At 53.9% G+C, this 21,299-nt stretch overlaps 6 protein-coding genes across 6 annotated transcripts; 2 read left to right on the forward strand and 4 right to left on the reverse strand.

Annotated features, from left to right (window-relative positions):
- Positions 1-415: 415 nt before the first annotated feature.
- Positions 416-3,064, reverse strand: HER10_EVM0010570 (transcription factor Tos4). Its single transcript, XM_035480026.1, has 2 exons — positions 1,112-3,064; positions 416-1,056 (listed from the first exon to the last, which is right to left on the reverse strand). Exons 1-2 carry the CDS (start codon positions 2,648-2,650, stop codon positions 1,024-1,026), a joined length of 1,572 nt encoding a protein of 523 aa, XP_035331804.1. The 5' UTR covers positions 2,651-3,064; the 3' UTR covers positions 416-1,023.
- Positions 3,065-5,688: 2,624 nt separating this feature from the next.
- Positions 5,689-7,104, forward strand: HER10_EVM0012985 (uncharacterized protein). The gene is made up of 2 exons (XM_035482359.1): positions 5,689-5,836; positions 5,929-7,104. Exons 1-2 carry the CDS (start codon positions 5,771-5,773, stop codon positions 7,024-7,026), a joined length of 1,164 nt encoding a protein of 387 aa, XP_035331961.1. The 5' UTR covers positions 5,689-5,770; the 3' UTR covers positions 7,027-7,104.
- Positions 7,105-7,130: 26 nt separating this feature from the next.
- On the reverse strand, positions 7,131-8,469 carry HER10_EVM0000693 (palmitoyl protein thioesterase). The gene has a single exon (XM_035470463.1). The coding sequence runs from the start codon at positions 8,278-8,280 to the stop codon at positions 7,276-7,278; it is 1,005 nt and encodes a 334-aa protein (XP_035331166.1). The 5' UTR covers positions 8,281-8,469; the 3' UTR covers positions 7,131-7,275.
- A 266-nt stretch (positions 8,470-8,735) lies between these two features.
- On the forward strand, positions 8,736-13,272 carry HER10_EVM0012172 (C-type cyclin). The gene is made up of 4 exons (XM_035481573.1): positions 8,736-9,778; positions 11,009-11,891; positions 11,965-12,172; positions 12,224-13,272. The coding sequence occupies exons 1-4, from the start codon at positions 9,631-9,633 to the stop codon at positions 13,064-13,066; spliced, it is 2,082 nt and encodes a 693-aa protein (XP_035331905.1). The 5' UTR covers positions 8,736-9,630; the 3' UTR covers positions 13,067-13,272.
- A 2,884-nt stretch (positions 13,273-16,156) lies between these two features.
- Positions 16,157-17,974, reverse strand: HER10_EVM0007009 (uncharacterized protein; the record flags this gene model as incomplete). Its single annotated transcript, XM_035476576.1, has 4 exons — positions 16,157-16,342; positions 16,398-16,458; positions 16,509-17,776; positions 17,828-17,974. The coding sequence occupies 4 exons, from the start codon at positions 17,972-17,974 to the stop codon at positions 16,157-16,159; spliced, it is 1,662 nt and encodes a 553-aa protein (XP_035331566.1).
- Positions 17,975-19,975: 2,001 nt separating this feature from the next.
- HER10_EVM0008421 (RTA1 like protein) lies at positions 19,976-21,060 on the reverse strand (the record flags this gene model as incomplete). Its single annotated transcript, XM_035477944.1, has 3 exons — positions 19,976-20,271; positions 20,332-20,717; positions 20,804-21,060. 3 exons carry the CDS (start codon positions 21,058-21,060, stop codon positions 19,976-19,978), a joined length of 939 nt encoding a protein of 312 aa, XP_035331659.1.
- Positions 21,061-21,299: the final 239 nt, after the last annotated feature.

Here is a 21,299-nt window from a genome sequence, read left to right on the forward strand (position 1 = left end):
TAACATACCTTACCTAATTTGAGCCGTTGTTCGATAACAGTAAGGTATGATGACAGAATTGCAATTCGGACCTTGCTGAATGCCTCTTCGGTGAGCTCAGTAACAGAGATAAGTATTCTTAGAATCGCATGAGAGAAAGAGTGGCATAGTTGGCCCACGTACCTATCCGGAGCCGAAGTATGGAGTGAGTTGTGTTTTTACAGCACGAGCTAGACGCGGCAGGGATGAGCGCGTGACGGCGTGGACCCCATTGCATCTCAGCTGGTTCACCAGTATCCTGTCAAAGGAAAGCCTCATCGGACGCCAAGTCACTCAAGATCCCAGGCAGCCTCATTAGAACAAACGTGATTTTTATTCGCCAGACCTCTGATTGAAGATAATACTTCAACTTTTTCTAACCCCCGCCTCCTGTCCATCCAACACCATCCCATCCCATTCGTCCCACCCATCATCATTTCCCATTTCCGTGACCGACCGCCCGCCAGTCCCAATTCATATCCCATCCTTCTTCGTGTAACCCTTGCAAAAAATCAAGTTCAAAAGACGAAACAGGCGAGACGAGAAAAATCCATCAAAAATCAAGAGACACACACTCCTCGCTTCCAAATCGTATGTAACCTGGATGCCGCATGTATCTCATCTAACGGGGTCGGTGTCGGGGTTGTAGGCGCGGGCGTGTTACGGTGATTTTGTTTCGCGTGCCTTTGGGGGAATCTTTGGGGTAAAAATAAGGAGGCCGCCCTTCTCCGGAGATATAGTAGTAGTAGTGGAATCGTACAGTAATAATACGTTGAAACAGAAAAAAACGCCTTGCGCTATGCAACCAGTACACACGAGTTGGTTTTGCCCAATGGTGGCTTTTGAGAGCCAAGGTATAGACAGTAAAAAGGGTGTTGTGCAAGAGGAGAGAAGTGAGAGGCCATGCTCGGTGAATGCACGCCATCAGTTCAGCCTCAGCAAGGCAAAAAGGGCGTTGAGACCCCGAAAAAAACATGGGATGAAAAGCGATAGCTGGAACAAGGTTCAAGGTGTACGGGGGCGCTTCCAGTAGTATTGCTAAACCCAACATGTTAATTTCAACCTCTTCACTTCTTGGCTTTAGTAATCTTACCTTGTGCTGCTTGCGACACGCGCGCAGGCTGGGCTTGCGCAGACCATCCGTCACGGCAAGGCGGCGCTGGTCGTCGTCGTCGAACTCGGGAACGTAGTAGTACTCGCTCTCGAGCTGCTTGCCAGCAGCGTCCTTGCCCTGGCGTTGGATGATGCCAATGCATGCCGTTGCCTCGATCAGACTTCGAAGCTGATCTTTGGTCAACCCTTTGCGCTCTTCCGACGGCAGGTTGTTCATGATGGTCGACAGGGGGTTGGACGACAGACGCGAAAAGGCCAGCTGGTTGACGACGTGGTTGCAAACGGTAGGATTCTCGTAGGGGGGCTCCGCTTCCTTGACTTCCTCCTCGTCTTCTAGCACCTCGCCTTCTTCTGCTTCGTCTGGCGACTTTGGCGGCGCGGAGATGGGGCTGGAGGGTCTAGACTCGTCGCTGACTGTGGGCAAGGCTGCCCGCTTGAAAGGAGGGAATTTGGGAGACGCGGTAGTGATAGAGGCGAGACGATTGGAGATATCTGCCCCAAAGGGTCCAAAAGAGTGAACAATGGGGTCATTCTCCTCGTCAGGGTCATTCACGTTCTCGTCTTCCGGCTCACTGAGTTCGGACGAGAAGGAGTTGGTGGCCTCGGTAGCGAAGCTCTGACCAATGATTGTGCCCGAGTCAACCAGCTTGGGAAGCTCGGGCTCGTCTGCACTCGAGTCCTCATAGATTTGCACTTCCCCATCTTCCCTGGGCAACAGAGCTTGAAGGCGCTGCGAGCTGCTGAGATGCGCCGTTGGTGAGTCTGGGGACTCGATGCGCGAGGGCCGGCGCAGGGGACTCGACTGCAAAAGGTCGGCGGCAACGCGGGCAGCAGAGCGAGGAGGCGAGTCACCCCAAGCAGAATCATCGGGGCTCGCGAGGCGGTCGCGACGGTCCCGCTTCGGCCATTGGATCATGACGCGGGCGTCCTGAACGTCAATCATGATTTCGGTCCCTTCTGTTTCAGACGTGAAGGAGTCGCCCTTGAGAAGCTCCCACGTGCGACCCTGGCAGTGAAGCTTCAACCCGTTCCAGCCATTGCAGATGATTTCAATCTTGTTGGGCTCCAGAGCGGAGGGAGCAGGCACGTAGCGGGCCTTTACGTGGATGCGGGACACGAGGCGGTTTGCGGACAGCTGGTAGTGGGACGAGTTGCTAGAGCGGCCCATGAGGAGAGTTTCGCCATTCTCGTTCAGTTCAATGGAGCTGACAGCACCGAGGGGAGTGCGCTCAGAGGCGGTAGAGAGTGCTCGAGACAGACCACCCGGTCTTGAGTGTACGCGGGGCGGAGAGGAGGATAGGATGCCGGTGCTCGAGGTCGGGATCGGGGTGGGATATTTCAGATACGCGTTGCTTGCTCCCACAGAACCGGGACGGGCTTGTCGTTTGGAGGGTCTAGGGAAGCCCGGGGAGGAAGAGAGAGGTTCGAATGCCGGGAGAAGGCTCGGGGCAGGACGTTTGGTGCCGGCCAGAGGAAGCGTAGGCTCCTGGGTCTTTGATTGGGGCGACGAGTCGAGCATTATGGCGACGACAGCATGCCCAGACTAGGAGAGTGAGAGTGCCGGTCTGAGGATTATAGAAGGGCGTGTTTGTTCCTTGTGCAGTGTTCCCTCTTGTAATTCCTCGAATTCGTGTTCCTTGCACGTCGTTGGGAGGTGGGCGCGTTATGCTCGGCGCGGGTGTCGCTTCGACTATCGGACGTGGGATATTGGCGTTGTGCGGGTAAGCGTGTAAGTGGCTCTCGCTCTTCCGGCAGGGGTGAGATGTACAAGAGTCAGGATCTCGAGGGATATATCCGTGGAAAGGAGAGAGAGAGGTAGAGAGGATAAGGTCTTCAACAGAGTTGAATATCTCGAAGGAGGTCTCTAGGATCCAAGCCTGGCCACACGTGAACAAAAAAAGAGAGAGAAGGCTTTGGAAGAGTGAAAACTGTCAAAGTGGTTGCAGGTCTGATGGAAGGAGGCCCGGTGGTGCGGCCCTGGACCTTTTTGAGGGGGGCCCTTGCCCAAAAAACGGGAAGCGTGTCTCTCGCGCGTCCACGTCTTTCCCGCGTGTTGGTGGGCGCGCGCCGAATTGTGCTGTGCAGGCACCTCACATTGTGCTTTTAGGTACTTTAGGTACGTAGAGTGGGGAGCGAGAGTCGCGTGCCCGCTGACGGTAGACGGGTTTATAGGCACCTTCACGGGACGATGGATGGCCACAGCGGGTAGATGCGCTAAAGATGACCGTGTTTCCAGGCCATGGTCGCTGGACGCGGGCCGTTGTCTGAGCTTGTTGCGGCGGTCACCCGCTAACCGTGGAGTTTAATTGCTTCCCCAAGGAGTATCTGTAGCTGTGTTCACCTCACCAGTCTTTACGTCTTCATCACCAACTCTTACTCTCACTCCCATACTCATTCTGAGCCTTTGGGCTCATGACTTCTCTACCCGTAGACCGCCATTTCTCTTCCAGCCTCTTGTGTGCAAAACTTGCAGTCATTAGGCCTCACAATGACCGTTATGCCCCTCATCAAGATCCGATCCAGCCTCCCCGAAATCACGTCCGAGTCTCCAAGTCCCCACCATGCACGCTTTCTTGGGTGAGAGACGAGTAAGAGACTGCAAGAAAAAAAAACCAATAGTGGCCCACTTCCAGTGCGCGTCTCTCTTACACCACCACACACGCACACACGCTTTCGATCATTGCCGATGGTCAGCATTTCATCCTTCTTCCCAGCTGTTGACGGATGAGCTAAGGTACCTTACTTTGACATTACGGGGGCCATCCTATCCAACGGCGAAGAGCGCTGAAGAACATACTCATTAGCCGCCCAAGGCCACCACCGGTGGATGAGAGTCCACTCTGTCCAACCGTCTGGCCCATTCGAACCCCGGCGCATCTCAAGCCTGGCCGAAGTGATCTATGCTAACCAGGAAGGTAAGGTAAACTGACTGAAGTAAAGTATCTCCCTCAGCATGGCGTGTCCAAGACAAGATCAAGAGGCTTGCAATTTACATTACTAGTACGTTGCATAGCTAGCGGAGGTTTCTCTCAGAGCCTTCTCCAAGTCTCCAAGAAAGCCATGCATTCCATCACTGTGCGCTGTTCCCCCCAGTCCTTCGTCCATCCCTGTGCTTCACAGCCGAGACTCATACACCCTAAATCGCGATATCGCACTGGACCGGTTCTCGTCTAAAACCCTCCTCTGAATTCATTGGTTCCGAGCACGGTCATTTCTCTCTTCCTGTGGCTATATCCGCCTTCCCTTTGCTGCCACAAGCATCATAGATGCGCCAAAGGTCCGCCCGTCTGGTGAGACTTTTGAGTCTTGACCCGCCCCGTCGACTAGGATGCGGGCAACCGGTGCCAGACTCCCAGACTCCCAGTCCCAGATCGCCTCGTTCCAGGCTGCCCATGCAATGCAATCCGAAGGGGGTTGAAACGAGCATCGCGAGACCGTGTTTGCTGCGCGTAAAGTGTCCTTCACACTTGGAAAACCTGAGTCCCCTTCAACTCTCATCATTATGGTCCCTTGATTTATATACCATGTTCCAACCTTCCGAATCCCCTGCACTTTGTTGCCTTGTTGTACGCAAACCAACATATCTTTACAACGCGTACCCAAGCGAATATGACTACCCGTTCCCTTAGCACGGGTGGAAATGAGCTGTTAGGAAGCGCCAGACACTTGTACCCAGAAAGCCGTGCTTTGAAAGTAGTTAAACCCACGTCTTCCCGAACCGTCAATCATCGCGTCCCGACGGGAACACCCCGCATCGCTAAAGCAAGTCGCGCTCCCTCCCATCTCATTCTCACACGACCCGCTGAGGCTCTTGGGCAAATGATGATCCCGGCGTTCCCAACCGGATTCCATTGGATTGAGAAAAAAAACTCGTTGGCATGTGCATATTAGTGACCGACCAACTTACAATGGCAGTCCGGCCCACAACCCACGTTGCCCACACTTTCTCAGAGACTCTTGGATGCCGGGACCCGTTTTCAGACTGAGACAATGCTCGTGTGTTGAGACTTGTAGGCAAGTTGATTTCCATGTCCGTCGGTAATAGGAGTGAAGAAGCGTTGGTCAATTCTCACACAAATCGCAACTGTGGTGCAAAGAGTTGAGACGTTGCTGCCGAACGCGCTGGTCGACTGTTAACTCGGCTGTCCTCGGCTGACTTTGCATCTGAAGACGCGATATCAACCACTCAACGCGTCGAGACATGTGCAACCCGTTTTATGCAGTGAACAGAGTCTGACCGTCGAGGCCGAGGCCAAAAACTTCATCTCAGGCCATTCATTCCAATAAATGCATCAGTATCGAGACAAGACCGCCAAACTGTGCACTCAGGTCAGCAACCAAGAAACCCAGCAAATCGCGGCGGCGCGATGGGTGCGGTTGGAGCTAAGGTCCTTCACCGAGCACTCACCTCGGTCAGGTCAGACCGAAACGGGACGCACGGACCCCATCGGCACCGGCGCCCTGGATCCGCCGACAGGACATGATCCCTGTCGTTTTTGGCCAAAAAATTTCTGGACGACGGTCCAAAGATTTCTGGTCGCCCCCACCATATCTCTTTCTGTAGTCGCAGTATTGAAGTTTTGCCAGAACCAAAAAAACCACACGACGAGCCTTCAACCAACCCGTCAAACCAGCAGTCATGGCTCCCTCAAAGACCGTCGCCGTCGCATCGAAAGATGTTACGCCCTCAATTGACCCCGAGCAGGTACAAAACTACCACTACTTTCCCCCCGTTTGCCAATAGCGCAACCAACTTCAAGATCTCCCAAATCGCTAATCCGATGCGCGAAACCTTAGACCCTGAAGGCCTCCAAGGCTCTCCTGGCACACATCAAGAAGGCCGCCAAGGAAAAGTCTGAGGAATCCGGCAAGAAGAACCTCCTCGCCGACGAGACAGAGGACCTCGCCAGCCAGCCCATCTGGCTCACCCTCACGACCAAGCGCCACATCGCCGACAGCGCCCGCCTCAAGCCCGGCAAGATCACCCTCCCGCACCCCCTCAACCAGGACGAGGACGCCACGATATGCCTCATCACCGCCGACCCCCAGCGCGCCTACAAGAACATCGTCGCCTCGGAAGAGTTCCCCGAGGCCCTCCGCAAGCGCATCACCCGCGTCGTCGACGTGGCCCACCTGAAATCCAAGTTCAAGCAGTACGAGGCCCAGCGCAAGCTCTTCGCCGAGCACGACGTCTTCCTCGCAGACGACCGCATCGTCAACCGCCTCCCCAAGGCCCTCGGCAAGACCTTTTACAAGACCACCGCCAAGCGCCCCGTCCCCGTCGTCATCTCCGCCAAGCCCCCGCGCGGCGCAGACGGCAAGCGCGCAAAGGCGGCCCCCAAGACCCCCGGCACCGTCAACGCCGGCACCCCGCAGGACATCGCCGTCGAGATCGAAAAGGCCGTCGGCGCCGCCCTCGTCAGCCTCACCCCGTCCACCAACACCGCCATCCGGATAGGCTACGCCGGCTTCAAGCCCCAGCAGGTCGCCGACAACGTCACCGCCGTCGTCGACGCCCTCATCGCCAAGTGGGTGCCCGAGAAGTGGGCCAACGTCAAGAGCATCTACGTCAAGGGCCAGGAGACCGCCGCCCTGCCCATCTGGCTGACGGACGAGCTCTGGCTCGAGGCCAAGGATATCGTCGCCGACGACAGCGAGCAGGCCAAGGCGATGAAGGAGAAGGCCAACGTCGGCAAGAAGCGCAAGTCGATTGGTGCTGACGACGAAGAGACCGAGACTGCGACCAAGCCCAAGAAGGCTAAGAAGGCGGCCAAGGAGACGGCGCAAAAGGCTCTTCCCGAGGGCGACGACGAGAACCTCAACAAGCAGATTGCCGAGCGCAAGGAGAAGCTGAAGAAGCAAAAGGCCAAGGCCAAGGCTGCCGTCGACAACTAGATGCGTTTGAGACCCAGGGCATGGCTGTAGAGATGGTACCGAAAAAATAAAAAGGAGGAAGGGTATTTACGTGCGGGATTATACCATGCATGGTTTGTGGCGTACGGCGTTGGTTCAGACAAAAATTAACCATGAGAACTCGTGCTTAGAAATTTACCAATAAGAACTAGTGTACAATTTTTCCCTTTTGCACTTTTCCCCTTGTGTCGCTTTCATCAAGTTACTACCCAGCATTCTGATCCAATCGCATTACAACTCCTCAAAGACGGGAACATCCTCGACCGTCTTCTCAGCCTCGAACGTCTTCTTAAACGGCCCAAAGAACTCCTGGATGGTCTTGTTGAGCGTCTTATCAGAAATCTGCATGTGCTCGCCAGGGATCTGGCGGAAGCGAAGCCCGCCCTTGCGGTCCAGCTCCCTCAAGCCGATCCAGTCCTCCTTGTAAATCGCCCGGGCCCGCAGCGGCAGGCTCTCGGTGCCGTTGACCTCCTCGAACCACGCCGTCTCCTTGGGGATGACGGTCGTGTCGTCCTCGAACATGACCATGACAAAGTTGGCCAGGCTGGCGAGGTTCTTGCCGTACCGCACGTTCTTGAGCTCGCGCTCGTTGTTGATGTCGGCCAGGAAGTTGGACGACTCGAGGTACTTTTCGTACTGCTCCGGCTGCGGGTCGCGGTAGTACTGGGCCGGCACGAGGCGGTTCTGGACGAAGCCGGACCAGGTGTTGAAGCGCAGCAGGGCCATGGCGCCCTTGCAGAGGAAGTCGCCGTCGCCGCAGGCGCGGAACTCGACGATGCCGTTGTGCTGGCTGCCGTAGGTGACGAGGGACCGGACGGGCGGGTTGTTGCAGCGCTCGACGTAGCCCCTCAGAAATTGCCCGCCCTGGCTGAAGCCGATGGCGTCGACGGCGGGTGCCGTGGAGAGGATCGGGTGGGCGGCGAGCTCGGCGCAGACTTCCTCGAGCTGGGTGGTGACGTTGCCGAAGAAGGTGGCGGAGCGGTCGGCGTTGGGGTCCGCGCCGACTTTGATGGTGTAGACGAAGGTGCCCGGGTTGAGCTCCTCGGCGACTTCGCCTAGGCGCTTGATGCCCTCGCCGTCGTACGAGTCGCCGAGGCCGTGCCAGACGATGAGGGGGATCGGGTGGTCGTCGGTGTCGTCGGAGGAGCTTGTGTGGTGCTTCGGGGTCGCGGCCGTGTAGGCTGCAGTGGCTAGGGAGCCGACTGTGAGCAGCGTGGGGATGGAGAGGGACTTCATTGTGGATTCTCGTATTCTCTGGTTATTCGTCTACTACTATCAAAGCTGGACTATGGTTGTGAGGTTGGAGAGCGACCAGTGTCCCGGAGACTATTGTTGGTCTTTCTTTGGATGTCAAAGGGATGGAGGGGAGTGTGGCAAGGGAAAGCTGACGACACCCAACCTAAGCCCGTGGACTGTAGCTGCGCGGTTGGGTGAGAGCAGGAGCTTGGCCGTTGCCGCCTGCCTATCGCCATGCAGTGCTGACTTATCGATTGAGCTTCCCATTGGCCACGGACAAAACATGTGGGCTGGGGGATGTTCCGAGAGCCCGTCCACTCATCTTTACTGAACGTGCCTTGACACGCTTAGGTCAGCACCTTACCAGCGGTCCGTGCCATCCAATTCACGAAGTTCCCAGGCCTCAAGGGGTTAGCGTCTCAGGAGCTTCAACCTCGACAGCTCTCAAGCCGTCTCTTTGGCCCGGTGCTCTCTACCACCGTGATGCCCAAGTTCAACTACTCAGCCAGACGGTAGACCTAGCCTCCCCTGTCAACGTCGGTCAAAAGTCTTGGAGGTCCGGCGGTCCTCCTCTGCCAAGTTCACAGCAGACAGACTAGAAGCAGCAACAGCTCCAGCCAAGTCCGTCGGGGGCCTTGTCAAGTGTCGGTCCTCGTTCCTGGGAGCTAGTCGCTCACGGATGGCGGTAGAACGCAGCATAGACGTTCGTTACGTCGATTGACTCGAGTGGCCATCCCTCCCCCCAGCCGTGTGAGTGTTCAACGGCTCAGTGGTGGGTAGATCCCAGGTCGGCGGGATTCCCTGCCCTCTCTGCCCCTCTGAAACGCTCTCGGTGCGAGACCAAAGATGCAACCAAGAAATGGTCCCCTGTTTCACGCAACCTAGCCTCTCACGCTCTCTTACTGGTGTTTCCCCCCCGGAGTACCACCACCACAGTCTACGACACACCCTCGTACAGGGACAGAGGCTGACGACGCTGAAGACCGAAGGGTGCATGAAGTAGCCTTGTGGCTGGGCGACGTTGATCGGCCGATCTTTTTGCGGCCTTGGCTCGGACGGCATGTGTTCGGGTGAACCGTCTTTGCTGGCGGGTTACGTGGGTGGGCAGTGTTCGCGGGTTCCATAAGTATGGACGACGGTCCCTTCTCGAACGACACTTGAAACACGGGAAGACGAGTATGCTCATTGAACTGAATACCCATCTGCAGAGTTGTCGAGTTTGTCTGATCTGAACAACTGCATCTCTCTATTTCCATCCTTCAATCTAAATATACGCCTTTGCTCTGCATTTCACTCTTTTCGTCTCGCTCATCAGACGTTTCCATCTCACAGTCCGCCCAACCGATCAAAATGCAGTTCTCAAAGGTTCTCTACGTCCTCTTCCCGGTTGCCGTCCTCGCGGCGCCGTTCAAGACCTTCGAGGTCCCGACGCTGGACCCCAACACGGTTGCACCGGTGGTTCCTGCTATCGACCGCCGTGTTCCTCAGGCGGACACTTGTGACGAGTAAGGTGGTTTGTGGAACAGCACCGAGGGAAGATGTGGGCGGCTCTATCGACGTTTCTCGAACATGACGCCGGGGGATGGACATGGATGCGTCCGTATGTTACTCGGTGCTACGAGTAGACCGGTGATATCAAAAAGGTTTGTCTTTATCCAACAGCCTCCACTTACGTCCATTGTAACTTTCCTTTACGACTTATATACCGTCAACGATGTTTCAGTACGGCATTGCACACAATGACACCAAGCAGCCTTTTTGATATTCCTTTACAACCCTTTGTTGTCTAAAGACATGAGGCATGGCACATGGCTAACGTCCCTCTCAGATACCCCTATCACTAGTCTACATGCTCAATCTGCGAGGAGGAACGTTCAGAGACGGGTCTCCTTGGTCCCATTGTCAACACGGTCCGGGTTCAAGGCCTCACCAGCCGCACCTTGACTCCCCACGCGGCTGGAAAGGAGGCTTCAATTCCCCGGGTTCGTTTAGTGGAAACGGAAAAACGTTTGGAGAAGGAAAGAATATTATTGTACCTACCTTTGAAGGCGGTCTTTCGAACCTGCGCTTGGAAAAAAAATAGACGCCGAGATATCCACCACTTTCTCATTTGACTTTATGCTCCCAAACTCAACCAGTTGACGATACCTTCATCGTTGAGTGACCACAGTTTCGCCGTGCTCGTTTGGCCGTCGCCTCTTGAGGGTATTTATCTTGCTATCGACAATTGCAGTCTTATCGCAAATCTCTTTGCGAAGCTATCGTTGACCCGACTCAAGGTTTCAATACTCTCTTTTCGAAGTCTTCACGTTTGAAGTTTCTGCATTCGCTCTCGAGATCTACGCCACCAGTCACTTGCTATCGACTAAGTCTACTTGGCAACTGAACTACCTTGGTCGATCATTCTAGCTCATCTTCGTCATCGAGCAGCTTCTTCGTCGAGCGGATTCACATTGACCAGCTGACTACAATCTCACCTACACTCTCTTTTACTCTCGCCTCTCTGGACATCATGGCAAGTTGATTTCCTACCTTTTCGAAGACCGTTAGCAATATCCTCTACTCTCCAGAGAGCGCTAAGTGAATATCTATCACGTTATCAAGTTATTCAGTCATGGGGACAATTTATGGAACTTCATCCCCAAACGCTCTTACTACTTACGCACATAGAGATGGACGATGAACTAACACGATGAACGAACACAGAAGTCTCTTATAGTTATTCCAGCTGGGATGATTGCTCTCAATGGGTACTATGTTCCTGCCAACTCTTCAATTCCTGGAACCTCAGAGATCAAGCAATTCGACTTCACAGTTGACGGCCATCCCAAGTTGATCCGTGTCTTGCATCGACAAGACCGGTCCGTCGAACCGCCCCGCTTCCGGCTCCGAGTCGTGGAGCACCCCAACTGGGTGACACGGTCCGTGCGCAAAAGAAAGGTCGACTGGGACGCCGCCGTGGACGCAGGTCCAGCACCGTTCACACACCCCACCGCCACTCTGCCGGACATCTACAAGGCAGTTTTGGAGACCCTCGGACGCGAAATCTCGGAGGCTACGCTGGAACAGATCAACAACCTCCACGAAGACGACACCACTCTCGACCTGCCCCTCGAGGGAGACAAGGTCTGGTTCGATGACTACAGCTGGATTCAGCTTCCCATCACGCGTACTTCGTACCTAGCCATCAACGACGACGACGACGACGACGGTGACTCTGACGACTCTGGCACCGTAGGCGACAACGACCGCTACCTCGACTGCGATTTCGACTGCGGCGACGCATTCAAGGACGAGAACGAGCAGACATTGCAGGGCGACTCAGACACGGCTGGCGAAGATTGCGACGGCGACTACACAATGGCTCCCTCCGGCCCCAAGGCGCAGAGCGTTGCGCAGAGTGCTGCTGCCACGAACAACTCAGCACCTGCCCCCGAGCCAGCGGCGGCCAAGGGTCCGCACCCTGGCCACATGCAGGTGTCTTGCCAGTTCACGAGCGAGCAGAGATTGAGACGCATGCTGCGAGACAACAAGAGCGACCCAGCTAGGGAGGATAGCTACCGTCTTCAGGGAGTGCAGCTCATCGATAACGTCCGCACCATGCTGCGCGTGTATGTTGGACCCTCGTTCTGGTTCCGATGGCAGGAGCTTGCTGAAGTGGTGATGCTGACTTTTTACTCGCAGCCCTATCAAGACGTTTGACACTGCTTGTGTCTACTTCCACTGGTTCAGACTCTCGTTCCGCGACGCTGAGTACAACTATTCAGATGCCGCCATGGCTTGCCTCTTCCTAGCCTGCAAGGTCGAGGACACCATCAAGAAGTCCAAGGAGATCCTGTGCGCTGCGTACAACATTAAGAATCCCGAGCACCCCACGACCCAGGACGACAAGGTGTGTGATGACTAGTAGCCTCTTATTTGGCTGGGACTAACCCAATCGCAGATGTTTGAACAGCCCTCCAAGATCATCATCGGCCTGGAGCGCCTGGTCCTCGAGACCGTCGGCTTCGACTTCCGCTGCCGCTACCCCCAGTCCGCTTTGCTGAAGGCAACCAAGAAGATCTTGGGCCCCCAATCCAAGAACGTCTTCGCTACTGCCATGGAGATGAGCGTCGACCTGTATAAGACCTTTGCCCCAATCAAACAGACAACCTACGCCCTGGCCCTAGGCCTTCTAGAGCTCAGCGCCCGCCTCCTCGGCCAAGGCGTCGACAAGGTAGAGAAGATCAACTACGCAGACTTCCACACGACGCGCCAAAACGTCGTCGAGACGGTCCTCGACCTCCTCGACCTCTACACCCAGCATGGCAAATCCACCAAGCTCGGCGTCCAGTTCGACCTCAACAAGTTCATCGAGGTCAAGATCGTCATCAATAGCGAGGTCGACAACACCCCCGGCCTCGTGCGCTACGCCCACTGGTGCACCAACTGCGACGGCGGCGAGGACGAGAACCTCTCCAACGGCGTCTCCGTCCTCAAGAACATTTCCTTCTTTGGTAGCAACTCTGCTAAGCGCAATGGACGCAGCCAGGACGGCACCATGCGCTTCGTGTTTGACCCGGACCGCGCCCGCCAGGAGCGCAAGGAGGTCGAGGCTTACTACCGCGACGAGTACGAGGAGTATGAGGTCGAGGTTGAGGTTCCCATTGAGCCTGAGCAGCGCGGCGGCGGTAACAACAACAACAACCATAACCACCGCGATAAGCGTCATGAGGGCGGCGGTGGCGGTGGTTGGGGCGGTCGTCGTAACCACCACGGCCGTGCCAAGGGCCGCGGTTACTACTGAGCTTGCTTGCTACGTCTATCATCACCTTCGTCTTTGAATTCGCTCTTCACCGCGCGGCGGTCATTACTTCTGTCGACGCTTACATAGCACCCGCCAACGAAGGAGGCTTTGCACATCAAGTGGATATGGGAAGAAAGGGGAATTTTGTCCGATTATTTGGCGTTGACGGTACCAAAAGATACCCCATGGGAAAAGAATTTGGAATGCTTTTTTGTTTCCGGGAAGGAAAAAATTACTACTATGGTGGTTTGAGTCCGCCCGCACGTCACATTGTAAGAACTACAATTCATATCACGAGGCTTGTATAAGCAGATAGGAATTGAAACATGAGGTTGCAAGTTGTTGTGCAATTGGGTTTGTGCGCAATTGCCTACTAAAAGCCCAGCCTTGAACAACCTCGCTCGGTACACCGAAGGGCCAAATTACGAACGAGCTCGATCAAGGCGTTCTACGTAGTAGAGCATCGGGGAAGAAAACAAGACACCCCTGATTGAGGCCCTCGGGCTTGATCGAGGTGCTGAGGCCACGTCAACCATGTAGACTGCCTAGGCATACTGGGCCACATTACAGCGGTTCTCACTGCCTGAGTTGAGCTGAAACAGCGAGAGAGCCTAACGGGTATTGTTGGTGTTGATAGATAGCCTGGGTGGATGTCTTCGCTTGGGACTTGGCATGGAGGCCGCCCTCGAGAGGTGGCTTGCAGAGCTGAGCCTGCATTCATCGTGACACCCGACACGAATCCGGGGACTCGCCTCAGTGGCCTCACCTGTAGGCTGTCTTTAGTGTCCTTCAGTGACAGTCTGATGCTGTGCCGGTTTTCCTTTGGAGGCGCATAGCAGGTCGGCGCAGGCTGGGAGGGGGAGCGGTTGTGTTACACATACCCATGCCCGATAGGCGGTTATTTCGAGTTCATTCGCGAGGCAGGCTGGGAGGCTCACTGAGAAAGTGCATGTTTCCCTTATTTCACTACACAACGTGTCATGCGCAGCTTTGCTGTGCATCTTCGGTGTGGCCTCACGAATGAGGCGGAGACATTGAGATTTTACTCGATGTTGGATGCGGCGCTGTCTGAGGCCACGCGCCTGCTTACCTTGAGGCGCTCATTCTAGTCGTCTCGCTATTGTCCGGCGCAGTCTCCTGGCTCAAGTTATAAAAGATGGACATCGCGCACTTGGCAATGAGATTAACCATTACTTCGCATTACCATAGCTACCCAACAAACACACACACACGATCTACTGCGCTCATCAAACCTAAGCCACACTACTTCATACACCAAATCTTCCGCATCTATGATCATCGATGGAATGAAGCTTGGGCGATATAGCATCGTGTATTTAAAGAGACTGGCTGTTCTCACACAGTTGTTTGAACTGCTCATTGAATCTCCTTCTCGTCCGCTTCTCCACGCATTGCGATTCATGTTACTAGACCATGGTCAATATAAATATAAAGTCTTTGCCCACCCCGAACTTGTGTTTTAATAATGTGAGTCTTCATGTTCCTCAGTCCCAATCGGAAGCAAACTTCCAACATGTCCTCAGACCTGACATACTTTATTCACAGTCTGAGACCGAGCTTTGGGGATGAAGACAGACTTCATCCACCAACAACTATATGGTCTCAAAACCTGTAGGCTCCCCATGTCCAACGTTTGGTATATTACCAGACACATATGTTGACCTTGAATGCATCGCCTTAGCTCTTCACCTCCGGCTTCAGCTCAAACACCAGAGAGCACAGGCTTTACTTACCCTGCTGCCCTAACTTTGGGCTCTAACAATGAGGCGACGTACATCTCATCTCATGGAGCATGCCCACATGACTTGTGCTGCCATGCTTTGCATCATGGACCGCTTGGTGGTTGCTTTCATGGTACCAACGACAGCCTCTCACGCAGCTCCTCCTACAGCGGAAGCACATTGCCAGTTGCTGGCCCCTCGCTCTCAGACGATCGCTTCCCGGATCTTGACCTGAGCAGTGTACCCTACTCAATCAACGACTTGTCCGCACATACCAGTCAACTGGATTTCCAAGCTATTGGTGCTTTCGAATGGAACAGTTTGCAAGCTCCGCAACAGTCCCTCGCAGATTTGCACATCACCGACAATGCACCATTGACAGCACAATATCCAGATGTGATCCCTTTGCGCCAGAGCAACGATACTGGCCTCGTTTCTTTGGACATCCCAGACGACCAGTCTGTCCACGCTCTTGGATCATTCGACTTCTCTATCGGAAGTGGATTCGACAATTCGATTTCAGTATTCCTCTCAGATTCTGCGAGCCCCCAAGGACCTCTCCCACACAAACAAGGCGTACAGCCCGACGCTGCTGACTGGGGTTTTCAGGCCCCCCTCACTCGGACTGATAGCATTAAACGCTCTAGAGATGAGTCCGACTCGGATGATTCGTCAACCTCGGGCGATTGTCCGTTCTGTGAAAATTTCAGTGGAGATGCGAAGCAACTTAGGTTCGTGTGCTCGTAAGATCCTCAACTTCGGCTCGTGAATTGACAATAGTACAGAGAGCATATCAGGTGCCACATCCGGAAGCATGTCTGCGCGGTGCCCCAATGTTCTCTGCGGTTCAGCACCGCAAGGGATCTACAGAGACATGACAGGTCTGCGCACCGCAAGGAAACACCCAGATGCCACATCTGTAATGCGACCATTCGTGGCGGTCGTGAAGACAACTTAAAGAGGCATGTTAGACAGAGACACTCATTATAAAAACATGGCTGGTTCAGTTTAATATTCTTGCAGAGTGACGACCGTTCTATGCTTCGTTCTGTTGGCAGCTTGGAGTTGGAAGCGCTCATTGTTACATTTTGGGTCCGTCGTATTTAGGAGTACACGAGTTGGGCAATTAGTTATGCACGCCAGCGCGTTTTCCAAAATCAACTTCTTCTGGAAGTTATTTTCTACTCAAAAAGTTTGAGTGTAGAATGCCTCCAATGATGATGCCTTTTCCAACGGGATGCCAGAAGAGAAGCAAAATTCGCAAATATGCACGTGAGGACAATGTTCCCATGTATGTTCAGCGGACCATGGAGGTAAGCCGCGATGAAATGAGATATGTTCAAGCACATCAGTAAAGACTGCGCAAGTTGGATAGTCCTGCAGCCTCAAGGTTCTCCTTAATCGTTCCATTCAAGTGAACGTTGAACGGACCCAGTTCCAATGGACAGTAGTGTTCCTTGCCACACATGGTGTCTTGGAAGTAAGATCGAATGGCGGCGAACGCACACATGTTGTTCGTGGCGACAGTGGTGTGCTATGATACTGTTAGCGCATTGCACCTGTGAAGGAGATGTTGAGATTGAACCTACACCCATGCCATCAGTGACGAGTCTTCTAGCGTTGGTATACTTGGGCGCATTCGAGATGGCGCTGAAAACTCTCGTTAGCGAGGTTTACAACCGTAAGCAGGATCAACTTACTTCTCAATGGGTGTCGTAGGATCGTACGTGTTACTGGCGAAGAGCATCGGGTACGAGGTGTTACCTCCATACGGACCCTTGAAAACGTCGTTGGATCTGATGGGCCAATCGAGGCATGCAAGCATCGCCCTAGACCAGACTTCTCCCACGATACTCGTATCCTTCAAGCCATCCAGGAGAGGCTTAATATCCGCGAGTGACTTTCCATACCAGGTATTGCTCTGATCAGAGCACAAGACGCCAAGAGTCTGTTCGGGATACACGTATCCTCCCAAATTCGGGTCGCCGTAGATCGCGTTCGTCTGCTCGGTCCACACAGCAACGGAGTTTAACGAAATGGCCTTCTCCAATGCAACAAAGACATCCGAAATTCTGCCAAATTGGGCCAGTGGTTGCACCACCGCACTGAGAACGCTGACTTTGAACGTCACAAGTGCCAGACCAATGTCGGTAGCATTCGCCCAGCCTTCTTCCTCAGCCTTCTGAGCGTCAAGCTGCGTAAACGAAGCATTCCATCTGCTAAATATGTCCTTTGGCGTGTTTCCCGTGTAGAAAGAGCAGAGATCCGGGCCTGCGGCATGACAGTACACGAAGAACGCTCCCAAAACGCCGTCGACGTGGTTGATGGAGCTCGAAGTGAAGTTCGTCTGGTAGCTGATCGGATCCACTAGCCCATCGATAGCCACATGACCAACTCTATCAGGGAACATCGACGCGAATGTCTGACCGAGCATGGTGCCGTAGCTCACACCGTAGTAGTTCAGCTTACTTGAGTCAAGCACCGTCCGGTTCCCATCAGGAGAAGCCGAAAATGCCTCAACGATGCTGAGCATGTCGCGCGCAGTGACAGCAGTCGTCATGTGCGGACCGGCTTCGGTATCAGCACCAGCCTGAGCTTGACACTTTTCTCCGAGCTCCTTGCCAAAGTCGATGAACTGTTGGTAGTATCCATCAACTACCCGCGGGGCATCTCGTCCGGAAAGTGTACCATTCTTGCCTATCGAGATGCCTGCTGAGCAATTGGGTCGTGGTTCGCTAATCCCAACACCGCGGGGGTCGAAGCCGATGATGTCAAAGTTAGAACCGGCCGCGGCTTGAACCGTGGTGCCATTGTAGCGTGCCAGCTCGATCCCAGACGCTCCTGGTCCGCCTGGGTTGATGAGGATGGCGCCTCGGTAGGGGCCGTCTGGGGACTCGGCGGCGGCAGGTATTTTGAGTAAGGGGACGGAAGCTCTGCCAAGGCTCGGATTCTTGTAATCGAGAGGTACCTGGGTAACTCTGTTAGTTGGAAAGAGAGGGGGGTTGGAGATATGACTTACATCAAGCTTGGCGCAGAAGAATTGGCCTTCACATGGGCACCAGACGAGGTCTTGGGAGGGCGTGATCGAGTCGAATGTGCAGTCTCGAGCTCCGACAGCTCGGAATCCTACGAGGGCAAGTGCCGCCGTCAATTTCCAAGATGTCATTGTAGCTGAAGGTGGAGATGAACGAAGGTGGTAGTTTGGTGTAAAGATTGAAAAGAGCAGAGGAGCAAAACTCTCAGTCGCTTCTCGGTTGGTCTGGGTACTGCTTTGATACACCAGCATCGGACGGGACTTTGATTTAAATATATATACAAATCCTCAGGAAATTTGAACCGATACAAGAGGACATTCAGAAAGGAGTAGGGGTGTTACACTAGTGAGTAAGATGGCAAACACCCCTTCCGAGACAAAACCTGTCTTCGTTGGAACTCCCTAAGCTTGGCTCCGTCACCACCGCTCTCGTCATCTTGCACCTTGCATCATCAAGTCCGAAGCCAAGTTCATCATTGCTGCCACTTACACTGATTGGAGCGTGAGGGGTTTCTAAGCAGCATCCGAGGCTGCATAGAAAAGGAGATTAGAAGTAGGCTGTGCTCGACCTGCGGGTCACTTCGCAGGGTCTAAGAATAACCTGCAGCTGGACTCTACAAAAATTCGATGTTTCAAACACGGCCATACAATACTTAAGCTTGTCTTGATGTTTCCCGATGGAGAACCTCGACGTAGGTAGTCAATCTTAGGCAGCAGTCATTCCTCCTCCATACTCCCACCGGGCGAGCCAACCTGGGAAGATCGCTCTAATCGAGGACACGTTGATGTTGTAGAGGGGTATCTTCCACCATAGCCACGATTGGGTCTCTGGATCTCGGATACGAGATATCTGTAGCATTTTCATTTCCTCTTGCGGCGATGTAAATCACTTTGATGATAGGAATCCCTTGCTTACGCTCTGTGATTGGTGGTGAGCGACCACCACGCCCATACCATTGGTCTGAGAATCATTGCTTGCACCGAAGGATTTCCATAGACCGTGGCATCTAAGTCGTACGATCTCCAGATCTAAGACTCCTTGCAGGATATCAAGCTGGTGAAGGTGTAGTCGAGACAAGCAGGCGATGCCACACGTGGGGATATCCCCATTAGCGAGACTATCCCGCTTCGCGTTAGTGTTATACGAGCAAGACAGGGATCGAGGGGAGCCTGGCAACAAACCGAGTGGCTCCAAGACGATAGAGACCTAATGTAAGTCACATTTGAATTCCATTTCTGTCTATACGAAGGCTCCGACAAAATCTTGCGAAACATTCGATGGACGAATTCTTACATTGGTTCAGCTGTTTGGTCTATAGATATGGTAGATTCTTGCTGTTGACTATTCACGGAATAGCCATACAAGGCCAACATAATTTGGGCTTAGATGGGCCTCTGCGAGGTCGCGAATGGCTCGCTCAAGCAACAACGGACGGCGAACCAGAAGATATCGGCCATGGACGAGGTGGTTAGGCGTGGTTCTTTGGCGAAGACGATATCAACAATGTGGAGTATGCGGCTTCGGGGATGATGGCCTGATCCTACCCCAAGAGAACGACATTTGGGTCCAACGGGTGGCAGAAGTTGGTCGGTCAGGGGCTTCAAGCCTGGGTGATGGATGCTGACCGCATCTCCAATATGGATATGCCGCGGGCTATTGAAACGAGTCAGTATATCAAAGAGGTTGTCTTGGAGTGTTCGCGATCTAGCTAATCTAAAAGTCCGCTCCTTGACACGGTTGGCATACAGACAGGCAGCGAGAAACAGGACATGGAGGCGAGGAATGTGTGTTTTTGTATTCGTGCGTTTTTTTATCCTCTTTTTCTCAGTTTCTTTCTTTCTTCTTTCTTAGCATAATTTACAATTCTGCTGTTCCCAGTCCTCATCAGGTAGAGGAACAATTTGAAGCAAGTATCAGATAGTGTGCAACAGACTCAAAAGCACAACCACTGTCAGGTATCCAGATAGCGCGCGCAGTGCGTTTGAAAACACAAGGAAACCTCACTTCATATGGATGCCAAATCCATTATAGGAATGGCAGGCAAGTCCCTACTTCAGTTTTCGTGCGAAAAGTGTCAAAAGAGGCACTTTTCTCTCGCGGGCGTTGTCCACCGTACGTACCCGACTTTACTCCTATCCACCTTTCTGCGCAGTCTGCAAAGAAGAGCCAGACTCTCCCTCGATCACACGTCCTTGGCTGTGCTGGGCGTCAGGTTGCTTGGTGAAGAAGCTGGTGGCGCGCCACTCGCCATCAAGAATGTAGCCTGGGTGGAAGATGGTCTGCAGCAGCACAGCCAGGCCGATCATGGCGCCCTCAAACACCATGAAGAGCGTCTCGGCGTTGTCACCCGCAGCATTGAAGCCGTTGCGTAGCTCCTCGACGCGGAAGGCAGAGCGGGCAAGGATCAGTAGGGCGGCCGCAAAGGATCCTGAAAGAGTATCAGCACAAACGGGGAACCAGCTAAGACTGAAGACACACATAAACTTACCCACGAGGAAGTAGATGAATGCTCTGTGCTGACGGACATGAGCATACCGCGTGGTCCATGTGCTCCGGTTCCGTAGCACCCGGATTCCCATATCCAGCGAGAGCAGGACGAAAAGACCTAGACTGGCACACTGCAGTCCCAGACCGGCCCGCAGCAAGTTGAGCGCCCGGTCGAGATCCTGGGGATTGATATCGTCGGCCTGCGTCCATGCCGCACCGCCAGCTTGAAGAATAAGACAGATGATGTCAAGCGTGACGAAGATGATGGTGTAGGATCGATGGGGCATGAGCGACACGTGGGGGCCGTAGATGAGTACGATGCGTCCGAAGCAGAGGTAGATGGTGTAGCAGAGGAAGGCTGGGGCGATGGTTATGGTCACGATGTATCTATGACAGAACAATGAGATAACCATCAGCTTTACGTGTGATCGGAGAAAGGAAAGGGGCGAGAAGGGAGGGCCGCATTCACTTACACGATGAATGTCTGGTTGTCGAACGGGTCATCTCGGAGCCTGATACGCTCGACATAGCCAACCACCTCGAGCACCAGCCCGCACGCCTGGCCCGCCAGGTAGCTCCAGGTCTTATACCGGATTGCGAGGACTACCTGTGCTATCAGGATGATTCCGAACCAGGCCACCATGAAGGCGTTGCCGCCCAGGTTTGGCAGGAACCCAATCCTAGACAAGCTGACCGGGCAGGTGGTCAAGGTGCAGTCGCTGGTATCCATATCTAGTCTCTGTGTTTCTCGTTTTGTCAGGCTGGCTAAGAAGAGTATTAAGAGAAAGGGGAGAGGAAATTGTGAAGGAAGAGGCGCCTCAGGTCTTTATGGATGAAGATGTGTATATAACATGCAGACAACTCGCTGGTAATAAAAGGAAATGATGCCCGCCCTTAAATGAGTGTTTGAGCAACCCCGTAGTGCTGAGACCCTGATAAGTACCCATTTCTGCCTGTCCATAGTAGCAG

The sequence above is a fragment of the Colletotrichum scovillei genome (assembly GCF_011075155.1).
Source record: "Colletotrichum scovillei strain TJNH1 chromosome Unknown Contig00007, whole genome shotgun sequence".
Taxonomy (NCBI): domain Eukaryota; kingdom Fungi; phylum Ascomycota; class Sordariomycetes; order Glomerellales; family Glomerellaceae; genus Colletotrichum; species Colletotrichum scovillei.

Coding starts and splice junctions, on each gene's coding strand:
- HER10_EVM0012985 (XM_035482359.1), top strand. CDS start 5,771: ATGGCTCCCTCAAAGACCGTCGCCGTCGCATCGAAAGATGTTACGCCC. Junction 5,837..5,928: donor CCTCAATTGACCCCGAGCAG/GTACAAAACTAC, acceptor GCGAAACCTTAG/ACCCTGAAGGCCTCCAAGGC.
- HER10_EVM0000693 (XM_035470463.1), bottom strand. CDS start 8,280: ATGAAGTCCCTCTCCATCCCCACGCTGCTCACAGTCGGCTCCCTAGCC.
- HER10_EVM0010570 (XM_035480026.1), bottom strand. CDS start 2,650: ATGCTCGACTCGTCGCCCCAATCAAAGACCCAGGAGCCTACGCTTCCT. Junction 1,057..1,111: donor CGTGTCGCAAGCAGCACAAG/GTAAGATTACTA, acceptor TGTTGGGTTTAG/CAATACTACTGGAAGCGCCC.
- HER10_EVM0012172 (XM_035481573.1), top strand. CDS start 9,631: ATGCAGTTCTCAAAGGTTCTCTACGTCCTCTTCCCGGTTGCCGTCCTC. Junction 9,779..11,008: donor TGTTCCTCAGGCGGACACTT/GTGACGAGTAAG, acceptor TAGTTATTCCAG/CTGGGATGATTGCTCTCAAT. Junction 11,892..11,964: donor GTCCGCACCATGCTGCGCGT/GTATGTTGGACC, acceptor TTTTACTCGCAG/CCCTATCAAGACGTTTGACA.